The sequence below is a fragment of the Rutilus rutilus genome (genome assembly GCF_951802725.1).
Source record: "Rutilus rutilus genome assembly, chromosome: 10".
Lineage (NCBI taxonomy): Eukaryota > Metazoa > Chordata > Actinopteri > Cypriniformes > Leuciscidae > Rutilus > Rutilus rutilus.
Window position 1 is genome coordinate 12924793 of NC_140215.1, and position 17258 is coordinate 12942050.

The 17258-nt window shown below is 37.9% G+C and overlaps 1 protein-coding gene across 1 annotated transcript in view; it reads left to right on the plus strand.

The window, feature by feature from the left end:
• The window catches only part of mao (monoamine oxidase), a gene marked incomplete at its 5' end in the record, with an annotated part of 40576 nt that overhangs the window by 8087 nt on the left and 15231 nt on the right, over positions 1–17258 (plus strand). Inside the window, 2 exons of the mRNA XM_084420864.1 lie at positions 12799–12893; positions 14222–14359. Coding sequence (XP_084276990.1) covers positions 12799–12893; positions 14222–14359 — 233 coding nt within the window. The remainder of the gene's footprint in view (positions 1–12798; positions 12894–14221; positions 14360–17258) is intronic.

A 17258-nucleotide genomic window follows, 5' to 3' on the forward strand; every position in this document is an offset into this window, starting at 1 on the left:
AATGAATTGGGTGGAAATGCCAAGAATAGAAGAAAACAAGAGGCTGAAAGGGTTAGTTCACCCAAAAATGAACATTTCTGTCATTAATTCATTACTCACCCTTGTGTCGCTCCAAACCCGTAAGACCTTCGTTCATCTTCGGAACACAAATGAAAATATTTCTGATGAAATTTGAGAGCTTTCTGTCCCTCCCATAGGCTGCAACGTTATAACCACTTTCAAGGCCCAGAAAGGTCGTAAAGACTTGTTAAAATAGTCCATGTGACTGCAGTGGTTCAACCTAAATGTTATGAAGCGACGAGAATACTTTTTGTGCGCAAAAAAACCCCACTTTATTCAACAATTTCTTCTCTTCCGTGTCAGTCTCTCACGCTGTTTTCATCACTTCATATTCATAACATTAAGGTTGAACCACTGTACACATGGACTATTTTAACAAGTCTTTACTACCTTTCTGGGCCTAGAAAGTGGCTATAATTTTGCAGTCTATCGGTGGTCAGAAAGCTCTTGGATTTCATCAAAAATATCTTCATTTGTTTTCCGAAGATGAATGCAGGTCTTAAGGGTTTGGAAAAGACATGAGGGTAAGTAATTAATGACAGAATTTTCATTTTTGGGTGAACTAACCCTTGAAAGAGCGTTACTCTTTTCCAGTCAAAGACGTGCTCTTTGATCTCCCAGATTTCTCTTCAAAGAAAGTTTGACCTTTTCCTCAGTGGTTTGACAATCCCACTGGGTTAATTTTTCCCCTGTTCTGTGGTGGATGTTATTCTGTTGCATGCTTTACAGTTGAACTCAAGTCTTTATTTAATATTTAAACTGAATAAGTCATGCTAAACATATGCATCTTTTTAGAGCCAGGATGAGGCCATTTATAATGGTAATGGCCAAAAGTGATGTCTGGCCTTGGAAAATGTACATCTTCACCCTTTATTTACATGTACATTTAAATCATACAGTTGAGTAAAAATCGATGTCACTCAAGTCTTCTTCACTGTAATTTGTTCCGGTGATCTAAGCTAATCATATGACTGTTAGTTCTGCTGTGTTAAGCACTTTTTGGTTAAGTATATTATGGCCTTTGACCTGAGCATCCTTAGTCTGCATTTCTCTGTACATTTAATGTTGAAAATACCCATTACATAAAATATTTCTATCACACAGGCTGTCATACAAAGAAATTATGAACACATGCAAAAACAAGATAGAAGGTTATGTTGTAGTCAGTATTCTCTGTGTAGTAAAATAAAACCTGTAAGCTGTAGTTTGCCTTTTTTGACAACTTTTTGTCAGATAAATACCTTAACCAAGTTTAGTGTGTTCTTCTCGTATATTTAAAATAATAAAAAAAAAATATGTGATTTTTGACATTTTAAACTCATTCATTATCACTGTATCATTTGGCAACAAAGTTAGTCTTGGGTATTTATTAGTCCTTGGCTTATTTCGCAGAGCAGTGTTTCAGTAGCAGTATCGTACGGAGCCCCCCTAGTCCCACTTTGGCAAAAAAAAATTATTATAACTATCTTGTGGCCTCAAGATAGTAACTCGTGGCCTCAAGATAGTAACTCGTGGCCTCAAGATAGTATCTCGTGGCCTCAAGATACTAACTCGTGGCCTCAAGATAGTAACTTGTGGCCTCAAGATAGTATATCTCGTGGCCTCAAGATAGTAACTCGTGGCCTCAAGATAGTAACTCGTGGCCTCAAGATACTAAGTCGTGGCCTCAAGATAGTAACTCGTGGCCTCAAGATACTAACTCGTGGCCACGAGAAAGTAAGTTTTTTCAAGGCGAACGTTCCTTTTAATGTTTCCATGGCGACGCGTCACGCGATACACCGCAGCCACAATAATACTGTATGACAGATGTGTCGCTTTTATTTCGCTTTTCCTTTTTTATTCAAAATATTCACAAACTTGCTTACCATGTCATCAACTAGCCCCTGAGAGTACGGCGCCACATTTAGAATGTTCAGTGCTGCCAGATTCAAACTGTGCTTTCGCGCATTGGCTGGCGCTGAGCCAGAGTCGGACGCGTTCAGCGCTGTCATCACAACTAAGCAGTTTTTTCAACTTCATAATGTTTATTTTTGGTTTCAGATATTTAAATACACATAAGCACGAGTAAAACAATACATTTGGAGTTTGTAAAACACACTGGTGTCTGTGAAGCAGCAATAACAATCTATTCAAATATAATTTGCCGACATGTGTTATTCATATTAGACAAACATAGTGCAAGACAAGGAACTATAAAGTTTACTCTATTCTTCTCAGTTCACCGGCCACTTTCTTGCATTTATTTCGGGAGAAACAGATGAATTTACGTGCTGTAAATCCGACTGACAGGACAACATTGCAGCGCCCATCTCATGTTATTATAGATCAAGATTATTTAAGGTTTTTAAACGAGCCAGAGTCGGACGCGTTCAGCGCTGTCATCACAACTAAGCAGTTTTTCAACTTCATAATGTTTATTTTTGGTTTCAGATATTTAAATACACATAAGCACGAGTAAAACAATACATTTGGAGTTTGTAAAACACACTGATGTCTGTGGAAGCAGCAATAACAATCTATTCAAATATAATTTGCCGACATGTGTTATTCATATTAGACAAACATAGTGCAAGACAAGGAACTATAAAGTTTACTCTATTCTTCTCAGTTCACCGGCCACTTTCTTGCATTTATTTCGGGAGAAACTGATGAATTCACGTGCTGTAAATCCGACGGACAACATTGCAGCGCCCATCATGTTATTATAGATCAAGATTATTTATAAAGGTTTTTAAACGACTAAACACACTCACTTACACGTATGTGAGAATCGGAATATCAGATAGGCTAGTTGATGACATGGTAAGCAAGTTTGTGAATATTTTGAATAAAAAAGGAAAAGCGAAATAAAAGCGACACATCTGTCATACAGTATTATTGTGGCTGCGGTCAATCGCGTGACGCGTCGCCATGGAAACATTAACATGGAAACGTTCGCCTTGAAAAAACTCACTTTCTCGTGGCCACGAGTTACTATCTTGAGGCCACGAGTTACTATCTTGAGGCCACGAGATACACTATCTTGAGGCCACGAGTTACTATCTTGAGGCCACGAGTTAGTATCTTGAGGCCACGAGTTAGTATCTTGAGGCCACGAGTTACTATCTTGAGGCCACGAGTTAGTATCTTGAGGCCACGAGTTACTATCTTGAGGCCACAAGATAGTTATAATAATTTTTTTTTGCCAAAGTGGGACTAGGGGGGCTCCGTACTATCGTGATTGGTGGGATGATATTTTAAGCTTTTTTTGGCTTGGTGACTTTTTTCAAAGATAATTGTCTGTATTTCCACTGTATTTTGACCAAAATTGGTTCTTTTTGCTTATATGTCTGTTTTGGAAGGAGTAACTGCAACTTGATACTCAGTCTAAAAGTGTAGTTCAGCAAAAAAAAAAAATCTATCATTTATTCACCTTCATGTTATCTGGCAGTTGTCATTTTTCCAACATACTTGTCCAAAAGGTGACTATAGAAAGACTATAGAAAAACTATTGATTTGTGTTAGTTTGCACAGTGCATTTGATTTAAGCTATTTTTAAGTTAAAGTTGTGTAAACAATAAACAGAAGACATGATGAAGTGAAGGCTGGAAGTTGGGTTTGAAGAATAAGGGTGGAGGACTAGAATGCAGAAACTACTTGAATCAATATATAAACTGGCAGGATGTCCAACTCTGAGACACAGTTGAACGACTGACGCATTTGCACAGATGTGAGCCCCCACTGATGAAAAAAAACATGACTAAAAACATGTAACCACATGTGCACAGACCAACAATTCAAATATTTAGCAGATTTGCTGTGTGAAAGGCTACAATTGTGAGCTAATGAAAGTCAAACGCAAAACTTTCTTGAGCTTGAACACACTTTGAGATTTTTTACTGTGCTTTTACTGTTAATGTCTCCAGTATTTATTGTAAACATGTTGTTTTTAGCAAAGCGCAAGCTTCATTTTTGTATTCACTTGTGTGTGTTTACTTGGCAGAGGCAGAGTTCAGTCAGTGTGGTCCCTTCAGCGCTGCACTCGAATGACAAAGACCACAGCTACTATTGTGTTTCTGCCAACTTCAAGTGTTTTTCCAGCTTTTCCTGACCATTTTATGTCTCTGAAAGAAGAAAATATATGCTTGTGAGCCAGCCTTCCCTTACGAAAAAGAAGTTTATTCAAGTGTTCTATTAGTATACTTCTTTTAAACTAAAAATAAGAAAGTATACTTTCAGTCTACATTTTATATACTTCTCAAAAATATACTTTATGTAGGCTACTTCTCAGAAATATACTTAAAATTACACTAAAGTGTACTTGACTCATACTGAGAGAAAACTCCAAGTATATTTGGCCTGTACTTGTACTTGAGATATACTTAAAAGTATAATTAAGTATTCAAAGTGTACTTGGCTTGTAGTTGTGTTAACTCTTTTGATCGAGTAGCCTATTAAATATAGCCTTTTTTTACATAGTTTTTCATATACAGTCTTATGAAACTTACATTGTTTGAAATATTGATTAGAATATTGATATAAAACAGATATGTTTCTAATTCTGCGTATCTGAATTTTTGTGTAGGCTAGTCCACTGGTAGTGTATAGGAATTTGACACATCTTCTAGTACAGAATCTCCGGATCAAAACACAGGAGAAGAAGAAGCTGAAACAAGGGATAGAAGATTGCTCACTCAAATGTAAAATAACGTGATCATCAAACATTAAACAGTGTGTAAATCAAAACTGCTTAATATTACCAAATGAAATGAAGCGTAACCAATGAAGAGAAAACGACTGTGAAGCTTTGGGGGTGTTGGACTCCATCTACTTCATCTGTGTTTTGATCATCGTTCTGAATCTGATCAAGGCGTAGTCTTTGACAAAAATGTGATTTTCTCAACTTTTTTGTTTAAAATGTTGCCTTTCTTTATGAAACTTACTGACATTCAAGTGTTGATTAAAAAAGGATGCATGAAGCTAATAAAATGTTTTTAAAATTAAAGTACAGTTAAAGGTATTTTTCAAGTATAAAAAATAATATCTACATTTGAACACAGTAGTATACTGCAAGTACAAAAATAATATATAAATAGTAAACTATAGTATAATGTTATGTTCACTTAAAGAAAACTTACAAGTATACTTGCAGTATAAACTACTAAACTAGTAGTTTACTGAGAGTACACTTCAGTGTGTACTTTCATAAACTAAAAAATGTACTACTTATATTAAAATAGTAAACTAAGTAGTTTACTACTCTTACACTTATAGTACACTTACATGTATACTTTTATATACTAAAAGTGGGCCAGTTTAGTCCCAAGCAGTATTGAAATAGTACACTCACAAGTTTACTACAAGTACACATTGATATTATTATACTTACCACATAAAGTATACTTAAAAATATACTTGAACATTACTTAAGCATACTTCATAAAATTAACTTGAAGTATACTTCTTTTTCGCAAGGGTTCTCAAACGTGAGAGACCAATCTTTCTCAGATCTCACAGCTATTTATGTAAAAAGAAAATGATCAGTTCAACCAAGGAGTTACAAACAGAAATTAATGCCACATATGGATCATATAATATTTTATACACATCACATAGCTTTCAGATTTGTGTGTTTATGAGTATGCATGACTTTGTTTGCGCTGTGTTTGATATAATAGCATCAAATAGGCCAGTAATTGCTGACACGTGTGAAATATGAGGTTTCGTTGAATTGGTTCTTTCACAATTCCGTCCTTCATTTCTTTGGGTTGAGACTTGAATACCTCCGCCTCATGCCACCTGGTTAAATAATCAGATTTCACTGCAGCGCATCTGTCTGTGAGCTCATTTGTCGTTTTGTGTCTCCGCTTTGTTCAGATAGGCAGCAAATTTGCTTACCTATGTTTAACTTACCAATGTTTTTTTTTTTTCTGAGCAGCAGAAAACATGTTTACAAACCTGATCCAAACCGGACTTTTAGTCTGAATGCTAATGCCCCCCTTATTTTGGATACATATGTTACATCATGCAACGTTTGTAATATTGTCCAGATCTGTATTCGAATAAAATTTTTTGCCCACCTTTTCGTCATATAGGGCCAGATCTACAAACCCTCTTTTGGCGTTAAAAAACTCAGGATTTACAGTTAGAAATTAGCGATGAAAAGTTAGTTTTGCACCCTTATTGCACATGCATTTGTAGGAGTTTTCCTTCAGCCGGCTACATTTATGGGCGCAGAGTATTTAAATATATCATGCAACGTAATTTACTAAGGTTTGCGGTGATCAATTCAGTGGTATTTGCTCCATTATTATTTACCGCCCAATGAAAGCATGTCTTATCCGATTTGGTACTTGAATTTGTGCATTGTCAGTAAATCACCTTCAGAAATTTCCACTCCCATCTGCGTTTTTAATAGATTGCATATTTGCCTTGTTTAGTAAATCCGACTATGTAGTGAGTGTCTTTGAACACATATGCATGAATGTGTAAAATGTTCACCCTGTGAGTTCAGCATCATGATGGGATGTCATGATATATGGGATGGGATGACATGAGCTGAGACTTAATGTCTATTTTTCATCCTTTTCTTTCACACTGACATCCACTCTGTTGTTGAATGAGACTCTCTTGACATCGTGCTAACGCATATAGTAACCGATGTTTACAAGTAATATTGACTACGCTGTCTGAACAAACAGATCACATTTCATCACTTGCAAAATGGACAGTCAGTTCTAAATATCAGATTTGAAAACCAAATTGCATTTGTGTGTAGTGTGAACAAAGCCTTGGAGGTTCAACCAAAACATAATTTAGTAAATCAATCATTTCAAACCTGTCAGATATCAGCCTTCACAGCTGTGGCCAGGTTTTGTAAGCCTCTGCAGTTTATATGGGTCACTACCGGCCACAGTAGCCAAATCATGGAGAGTGTTTCAGATGTTTGTCCTGGGTGTTTGGGTAAACTGTTTGTCTGGGTGTTTGCAGTATTATGTAAGATTTCAAGGTCATGCTTTTGCCTCAGATGTTCTCTGCTGCATTGTCACATCACTGTGGCTATAAGCACACAGCATTTAAAAAAATGGGTTAATTTTTCTATTTGTGAATTTATTTATTTTTATTGTTTGACATGCCATTGCCATGTGCTAAACTCCATTTGAAACTATTTTAAACTGCTTTTATCTAAATGTTGTGTAATAATTTTACTTGCAGCTTTTATAACCATATATTAGTTTTCGTAGGGACAAAAGGCCTTTAAAAAATTTAATATATTTATCATTATTAATAAATTAACAATATAAATTTGGAAAAATAATGTCCACCTTATTTGTCAAACTACTCATAAGCTACTTTTATTGTAGCTGAGTGCAGTCTGGAAATGTCCTACTTTTTGTTTCTTACATGGTAAAAACCACATCATCAGAAATTCACTGGAGCAGTTTTACTTCCTCTGTAAGGAGAGGAAGTGTTTGTGCATGTGTGTGTGTGTGTGTGGAGACAGGAAACTTATGTGAATTGGTGTTTGGATTTTTTTTTTCCCATGCAGGGAACCTAGTTTTCACTTCTGGCTTCCAGTTGTGAGTTTATTGCTGATACTATAATCACTACACAGCCTCAGGGGTTTAAACAGGAATCCAATGATTTACAGGGAAGATACAAAGATAATATAACTGTTTTATACTAATGTTTTTCCCCAAGGGACATTGTCAAGTGTATTTAAAACATCATGGCTTCCCACACTTGAAAAGGGAAGGACTTGACCAGACTCAGGATTTCACTCGTTCTTCGATTTATTTGACCAGTAAACAAGGAAGGTGAAAAACCTATAAACATACAACAAATAAAACAAATGAAATAAAGTTTAATATTCCCCATCAAATACAATAAAGCACAACAAAGTACATCAGGCAAAGGGTAAACATATTTTACACATAGATTAACCATTACTTCATTATTTATCAACCCAGGTAAACTGTAAATCAGGCATTGAATAACCAGAAAGCCAGCTCTACTTTTAGACCCATTTACTTTTTAAATTAACCTGTTATTCTTTGTTTAACCTAGATCATTCTATACAGAATTTATATATGACATATTTCATTCATAATTTCAACCTAAATGAAATCAAGCATTCCAAACGATTTTACTGTAGATTAGCATAAGATTACTTCTGTTCAGAAATGGTTAAGTCTCTTTGTACAAAGCTAAACATTTACCCCTTGTATTTCAATGAAGCAAAATTCACTAGACTCTTACTAATCCTTATACACTTCATCAAGGAAACATCTTGGACCAAGGTTTATTAGTTTAAACAGCTTATAACTAAACAAAGACTTTAGCCAATTGTAATGGCAACTACTAAGTTTACCCAATGTACAGAATGTTTTAGCTTCAATCTATTAATAGTGCAATTAACAATGCACCTCTATCAACAGACCATACATTTCGCTTGCCCATACAGACTACTACGTAGCCAGCGATCACATTTAAACAGTCTTCAGAGTCCAGTAAAGAGATGTGAGCTTACCGGTAGCCCTTTTGATCTTTTCCTTTTCCCATGAGTTTTAATTCCGTGATTCTTTAGTGATTTCTTCTTTCTTCTGCTGTTCTTAGCTGCGTTGCAAACCTGAACAAACTCGCGCCGCTTCTATTGTCTGAAGGTTTCTGACGTGTGCTGCTAATTAATCTAATTTCGCTCACCTGCTGAGGCGCGCTGCGGAGCTGCACGCTCGCTGTTACGCGCATGTAGAAGCAAGGCCGCTGTCACATGCACCCGCACGCAGACACACCTCCCGGCAGATCGCCGCAACACCTCCCACTTGATCTTTGCGCGGTGCGACCGGAAAGATCGCACCTCTCAGGTGAGCTGGTCCCCGTCGAATTGATCCTCTGCTGGGACGAGGACGATGAGGCGCCGCACGTCCCGATGCAGTATGGTACCCTGGAAATCCTTCTCCTTAGACCCGGACTCTTTGGCAAGAGGTTTTGGAGTCTTCGCCTGAACACACCCGCTCGGAGAGACAGATCTGTGGATCTGTGGATCTGACAGAGACGTGGACATCCCGGACGATGCCTTTGGAATCTGCATTCACACTGATGACTCTTGCTAGCTTGAACTGCCCCCTTTTCAAGTGCATTTTGGTCGCAGAGCCAAACTCTGTCTCCAATGGCAACGTTTCTTTCGGCAGTATGCCACTTGCTGCGGATGAACAGGTTTGGACTTGCAAGCTGGCTCCAGGACTTCCAAAAGTAGTTAACTTGAGTTTGCATCTCTTGCAGCCTTTTGAAGGGGTAAGTAGTGTAGTTGAATGCTTTGAAATCTCCACTCTGTGTGGCTTGACCAAGCAACAGGGTGTTCGGACTGATGTATTGGATGCGGTCTTCACGGTTCTGGACTCTGGCGTCGATAGGCCCTTCGTTGGCAAGGTTGGCAGCTAGCTTGAGCACCGTCAGGAATTCCCCGAAGGTAAGGCCTCCTCCTTTACCAAGACTTTGGAGAGCTCTTTTGGTGATCTTGACAGCAGCTTCGGCAGCGCCATTTCGGTGAGGTGAGTTGGCTGGAAGGATTTTCCATGTACAGTAAGTCCCATTCTTGGCAGCATATTCTTCAAGTGACTCTTTGCTTTGTTGTCTCAGGTAAGTGTACATCTCTTCCTGGACAAGTTTTGCTCCAATAAAATTCGTACCTGGATCGGACCAGATCTTCTGAGGATGGCCTCGGACAGAAGTGAACCTCTGGTAAGCAAGTAGAAAGCTCTCTGTTGTTAGCGTGCTTGCCAGTTCGACATGGATGGCTCGGCTTGACATGCAGCAAAAGAGCACACCCCATACTTTCATGCTCACTCTCCTCTTGACATCATCCTACACTTGGTACGGTCTGAACAGGTCGACAGACGTGAATTGAAACGGTGCAGCCAGGCTCAACCTCTCCTCAGGTAAGTTTCCCATTATTTGCTGACAGGTTTTTGCTTTTGCCTTCTTGCAAATGACACACTTGTCAACGACTTTTTGGGCGATAATTCTTCCCCTGATGACCCATGCTTTCTTTCGCATCCGCAGCAAAGTCCCTGCCACTCCATCATGTCCCTCTCTGTGTGCTTCTCGGGCTAGGAGGGTGGAGATCCAGGTCTGGAAAGGTAGCAGGGGAACAGCTCTCTGGTCCTCTTTGAAGGTCTGGATCCTGCCACCACACATCAGGAGTCCACTGGTTTGATCCTTGTACACAACCAGTCTGTCCGTTGTTGTGTTCGGAAAGTGTACGCCCTCTTGTGCTGCCAGGCATAGGTTCCGGAACACTTCTTCTCTTTCATTGACCGTGATGACACCAGATGACTGTACTTGTCAGCTTTAGGCCTGTACAGCTTTAGGCCTGTTCACAACGAGAACGAGAACTATATTAGTGTCCACACCAGCGGACAATACCGTTCTGTTTATTTTAAAGGGGTCATATAATGCCATTTTTGTACAAGCTAATATGATTCTTTAGGGTCTAAATTAAAAGTTTGTAATATACTTTAATTAAAAATTCTCATTAGTATTGTAAGAAAACACAAATTTTACCTGGTCAAAAACAGCTCTGTTTTCAGCACGCCGTTTAAGTGCATGTGTCTTTAAATGATAATGAGCGTTGCTCACCCCGCCCCTCTGTTCTGTGCGCACACCGTTTGTAACACAATAACCATAACGCGTTGTTCATTATAAACGTGGGATTATGAATTATATTGAGAACGTCGTACGTAGAAAACATGCCGTAATGTACCCTGAGTGTAAACAGCCGCATTCATCGTGAAGCGTGCTAGCGATTTGCAAAGATTAATATAAAGATTAATATAAAGGTTAATAAAACGTTACACTCACTTCTTCTTCTGGAGGTGCAGCAGGAACACGAATAGTTGGTACCGTACCTTTTTTCAGGAGCAGCTTCTTAGCAAAACCAGCTTTATACTGAGCCTCGTTTATAAAGCAGTCTGGTGTGTGAAATGATTTGCGCAAACATGAAAGCATTGACGTTGATCGTGGGGAATATTCCCTTCGAAAACAAAACTCAGCCACTGCGTCTTCAGCGGTTCGGATTTAGGAACATCAAAATGACTGCTGTGTTCCTTATTACACCCAAGAACAGAACACCACAATCGCTTAGACGCCATTCTGCTCATAGACAGTGCTCCAGCGTATCAACAATGACGCGCAGACTATGATTGACAGTTCGCTCACGAGCGAGGGCGGGTCTGTGTTGAAACGCTGCTGTCAATCAACAATCGTGGGAGGGGCATTGAGATGGGGGAAAACATATAAGAAGATATAAAAAAAAAACACTGGATGGATTTTTATCATTTTATGATGGTTGTGTACAGGTACTGCCAACACACATTTCAGTACAATCAACTTCTAAAAGTGCATATGACCCCTTTAAATGCATGCTGCAGTTTTGTCGTCTGCCGCTTTAAATGCTCAAGCTTTTTAAAGTTGGAAGGATTCTGATTGGCTGTCAATGTTTTTATCGTTCTTTAGCTGGATATTTAGAACTTTATCATTATCTTAATCATTCTTGGTGTGAACAAGCCTAAGCCTTTAGATTCTATGAAGATTTTTTCTTTCTTTCCCATTTACCCATAACACAAAGGCTTCAATAATAAGGCCCGAGTCTGTGAGTGAGTTTCAGTCCAGTTGGTGATGTCATTTGCACAATAGGCCCAGTGCTCTGTTGTCACTATGAATTACTTTTTTCTTTTTCTTTTGATCATGTACATTTGTTTATATTTCTTGAAACTTTAACATTTGGCTTTCTGTGATAGACTAAACATTGTTATTGTGAGATTGGACTGATTAAGTATGTCACCAGGTAATTTCAAAATATAATAAAATAGAAAACAGTTGCTTTTAAATTGTAATAATATTTCACAATATTACTGTTTTTAATTGTAATTTAATTCGTTTTCATTTTTTTATCACGTTTGTGGCAATTCCTGGGAAATGTTGGCAGAGCAAGTAATAACCACAGGCCAAACAAGAACTGCATTAAAACATTGTTGTTGAGCCCTGCAGATTTCCACAGACTTGGAAACACCCACTATTCACAAAGTTCCACACATCCCCTACTCCTTGCATGTTCATTAAATGCTTTGGCTTATTTGATTATAGTTTCAGTTACTGCTTATACAGTAGCACTCCCAGTCCGTTTGACTAATTTTACCAAACATCAGCACAGAAAAATATAAAAATGTCAGCTCACATGTGGCTGGCACATTTGCCAAGTATTTTACATTGTACAAGGCAAGCCAGACCCTAGTGCCTTCCCATTGGAGGTTAAGGCAAGTGATGTACAAACTATTAATATTGTTCACATAGAAGAGGTTTAAATATGTAGATTTTATTTTTAAAAGGCCATTCATAATATCACACACAATAGAAAGCCTGTTAAAATGGTAGCTATGCAGTCAGATAGGAAATATGTTTTCAAGGCAGAAACAACCTTTAATATTATGAGGACAGAAACAGTTTGGAAATAGTTATTTTCAACTAGACCACAGGCTTCCAGCATCTTAAATGTACTCTAAAGTTTTCCTAAAGTTTTTGAAGCTTAGCGATTAGCCAAAGTGCTGGTGAAACAAGTTCTGATTCATTTGCCTTACTCTCCTCATCATTTCTTGTTGTCTCCCCTATAAAAAAGAAGTTTTCTCAAAGACAAGTATAGTAAATATTGGTGCATATGTCTACTAAAATCTTACACTGCATTTCTACACTCCCTATTGACAGGTCTGAGTGCTGCCAAGCTGTTGGTGGAGAGCGGCCTGAGTCCTGTCCTCCTGGAAGCCAGGAACCGTGTTGGTGGAAGAACCTTTACTGTTCAGGTAAGATACTGAAAAATGACTTCATTTCAGAACAAATAGTCTGCTTCTACATGTGTGTTAAGACTATAGTCTATGGTCATTATTGTTTAAACAATGTGCAAACATTATGTTACTTACTTTGAAAAAAACAAAACTCACTCCACACACTTACTGTGATATTTTCTTTTAGAAAAATCATTGGATTTTTTAGGTCGCTTCATATTTCAGTATTCAAAAGTGTATTTTTAAAACGTTATTTATGTAATTGTAATTGCATTTATGCCACCTTTGAGCTGCATTCAACAGTCTGTAAATACATCTAAATGTCAGATTCTTCAGCTTCTGTGGCATTTCTGCAGTGCAAAAATGGGTTTAGTTGATGCTGTTGACATTTGATTGGTAACAGCCCTATAGTGCTATAGCTCTATTGTTATAATTAAATTTAATGATTAAATGTAAGAATTTTACATAAAGTTGTTACATGCATCAAAGAAAGTTAGAAAAATGCCCTTATAAAGGTAAAATGCCCCAGGAAGTCAATCTACACTCTTAAACATAAAGGTTCATTATTGGCAATGATGATTCCATGAAGAACCTTTAACTTCCATAGAACCTTTCCATTCCACAAAAGGTTCTTTATAGTGGAATAAGGTTCTGTAGATTATTCAAATGTTAATTTACACTGAGAGTAACATGGTTCTGTTAAGAACTGTTGAATGAAAGGGTCTTTGAGGAGCCAGAAATGGTTCTTCTATGGCATTGCTGAGAAAAAAAACCCTTTTGGAATCTTAATTTTTTAAGAGTGTAAGGGGGCAAATATTGCGCCTTAACATAAATGTTCATTTCTGTCACTGCTGCAAACTAACCGTTGAGCTGAACATGAAGAAAATGAACGTTTCTGAAGTCAGCTGTCTATGACATCCCTAAATCAGCCAAGGTACCTGCACAAAAACACACTCAGTGAAATTTGCTATCAAAATATCAGGATTTAGTCAATGTTGCACACTCTTAGTTAAGTCTTTATTTAGTTACACAGGCTGGCATCCCACTGGATGATTTTTTTCTCCCGATTTTTAGTCATGAACTCAATTACGAAGTCTTTCGAGTCAAGTCGGATGCTTGCCACCACGGCAAGTTTGACAACATAATGGCGAAAAAATCTAAATCAAGTTTCAAGTTGGCTCGTGGGACTAATTAGTGGGAATGTTTGCTATTCACGTGGACCAAAATCTGCTGTCTTTGCGTGCACATTCTACCACTTCCTTTTTTGTTTTTCCTTTCTTTGCTCTCACTGTGGCTTTTAGTGACAATGTCATTGTTAATCCTGCACAAATTTTGTTTGCCTTCAGAATAAGGAGACCAAATGGGTGGATCTGGGAGGAGCGTACATTGGGCCCACTCAAAACCGCATCCTGAGGATAGCCAAACAGTACGGGGTGAAAACATACAAAGTCAACGAGGAGGAGTCTCTGATTCACTATGTGAAGGTAAACCTCAGTGAAGGCATACACACCTAGTAGCTTGGATTTATTACCAAATCAAAGGAAAAACAGCTACAAAATTCAAAACAAGATTTTTCCCCTGCCTCAAAATCCAGCTCTCTTCAGAGCTCCAGGGCAGAGCTTCGGCTAATAATACAGCCTTTTGTTTGAGCACACTCATGTCTTAATGCACAGGAAGTCAGAGCTAGGCCCAGTGCGCTCAGCTGAACAGGGCTGAATACAGAGCCTCTCCTTCACATTAGCGTGCTGTGCTCAAGCCTGGAGATGCTAATCGCAGCCTGAAGGAAGTCTGTAATATGGTTTCAGATGCTTGGAGTGGGTAAGAAGGGCGGAACTCAAGACACCAGCCTCCCCTCCTCCTGCCCCATATCCAATTTGAGTAGACACATCACTGCCCTTAGCACATGCACACTGCATGACCTTATTAGATTTGTAGATTCAGTGCCTTCTCCGCTCTGACCCTGCTATTACCAGGATAAATCTCTGGATTCTTAGAACTGCTGTTTATCATGTGAGCTTTACTCCTTTCTGTGGTCATATATTCGTAAGACAGATACACGAGGTGGTTTTAAAGTTATTGAGCTAAATCATAGAGCTTCTTGAAATGGAGACTGGAAAACCGACAAGCTCACACATACTCAGGAAGGCGGTGTGCACAATGGTAAAGGTCATGGTGAGGATTCATTGGAGTGTTCATTGTAGATCATGTCAGAATGGAAACCGATTGCAGTTGCCATGGAAAAGGCCCTTTGGCATATTTCCCATAATCCTGTACTTTGCTTAGCAGAATAGTTAACTGTGTAACACCGCAATATCACATCTCTTCAATCTCAATATCCTATATCCTCTCAATATTAAAAATCAAGAATGTGGAAGTAGTAGAATCTCACTAAAGGGATACATGTGGGTTCCCCCAAAAAATGAAAAATGTTGTTCCAACTGGTATGACTTTCTTTTGACACAAAGGTATGACTTTTGCATAATGTGTTGGTTGCTCTTATATTTTATAGTAACATCTTTGTTTAATCTGTCTAATCTGTTTTCATCTTTATTATTGTATAGACAGTTATTATTGTCAATGTTGAAAATAGTTCTGCTTAACATTTTTGTGGAAACTTATGCAGTTTTTCTTGTTTTTTGTTGTTGTTGTTAACAGATAATACAAAACAACAGCATTTTTTTTAAATGGAATTTTTTTGTAACATTATAAATGTACATTCTGTAACTTTTGATCAATTAAATGCAACCTTGCTGAATAAAAATATAATTATTTTTTTTATTATTACTAAGCCCAAACTTTTTAACTGTAGTGTATGTTTCAGAAATTCACCTTTTTGTGCTCCACGAAAGAACATGAGGGTGAGTAAATATTGAAAATGATCCTTGGTTGGTGTTCCTTGGTTTGTGCGGTTTGACAGCGCAGTCATTGTCAATGTCAAGCCAGGTGTTCCTTAAAGGGTTAGTTCACCCAAAAATTAAAATTCTGTCAGTAATTACTCACCCTCATGTTGTTCCAACCCCGTAAGACTTTTGTTCATCTTCGGAACACATTTTTGGGTGAACTAACCCTTTAACAGTTTTTTTTCATTTAACAATTTTTATTGATTTTCTATTAGACCATGTAACATTTTATACAACACATATTGGACCAAATGTATACAACCAAATGTTCCTGTGTTATACAAATATTAATTCCTATAAAGATACCCCCCACCCCAACCCACCCAACCATCCCAACCATCCCAGTTTGTCCCTATAAATCCAGATCTCCCCAAGAATGATTGTCCTTTGAAGTGCTGATCCAACTAAGGATTGCAGGTCCCTTTAACAGTTTTTGACAGAATAATTTACCCAAGGCACTAATGCAGAATGAATGAGCAGAAGAAGACACTAAGAAGAGACTTTGAACACATGTAGACATATCTGATTGATTTCAAGGCTTCATTTGTGAAGAATGCATCAACATCTCAGAGGCACAATGATACTACTTGAGGCTCAGAGCTGTGCTACATTTCAACCAATATCGTTATGGTCTGTCTTGCTACAGGCTGCTTTTTTGTACGTGTTTTGATTTAAATAGAATGAATGTGAACATGTCTGTCCTAATGATTAATGGTGTTTGTGTTAGTGTGTGTACTGAAGGAGCCTTCCCCTCTCTCCTCATGCCATTATCTCCTGATCGGAGCATCCCTGTGGGTTACCATGGCAGCACTCCTCATCAAAAGACAATCGCTATCAGGATTGAGGGGATACACTCTTTCTCTCTCTCACGTTTTCTCACACCCTGATGTCTGGCTCTGTCTTTGGGATCAGGGGCGTTTCCCTCTCATTTCATCCTACAGAGAAACAAAGGTTTTTCCTGTTGAGCTAAAAGCAAATGTCTCCTCAGAGAGGGTTTTTGCTGGTGGTCACTAATTAGTAAACCAGTGTCAATTTTCTATCTTAAGTTGCATTCACATTTGCTATTGTCTGGTGAATTTTTGCAATCAAAATCCAGTCATTTTAATAGGAATCCATAAGATCAGGAATTTTGCTTTTTGGGCTAAAAATTTCCCCATGCAAGTTTTGCCACAGATTAAGAAGTTATGTGCAACTATCTAACTTCCGTATTCTGTAAAATTCGTCATATCGCTACCGGTTCAGTTTAAATTTTTTTTTTTTTATGTGCTTTAAATATAGAGACGTTTTACTCAAGATACCTTCAAAGGAGGGAGCAAAGATGAGCTTAACCGATGTCCAATGCATATATAGTTTGCTATGTACAATTTTTTATTAAATTCTTCTCATTAACATTTAGATATTTAAATCAAATAAAACGGCAACAAATAAAAAGAACTAGCTAGGTTAGCTGATTACCGTAAAGGAATAGTTCACTTCAAAATTT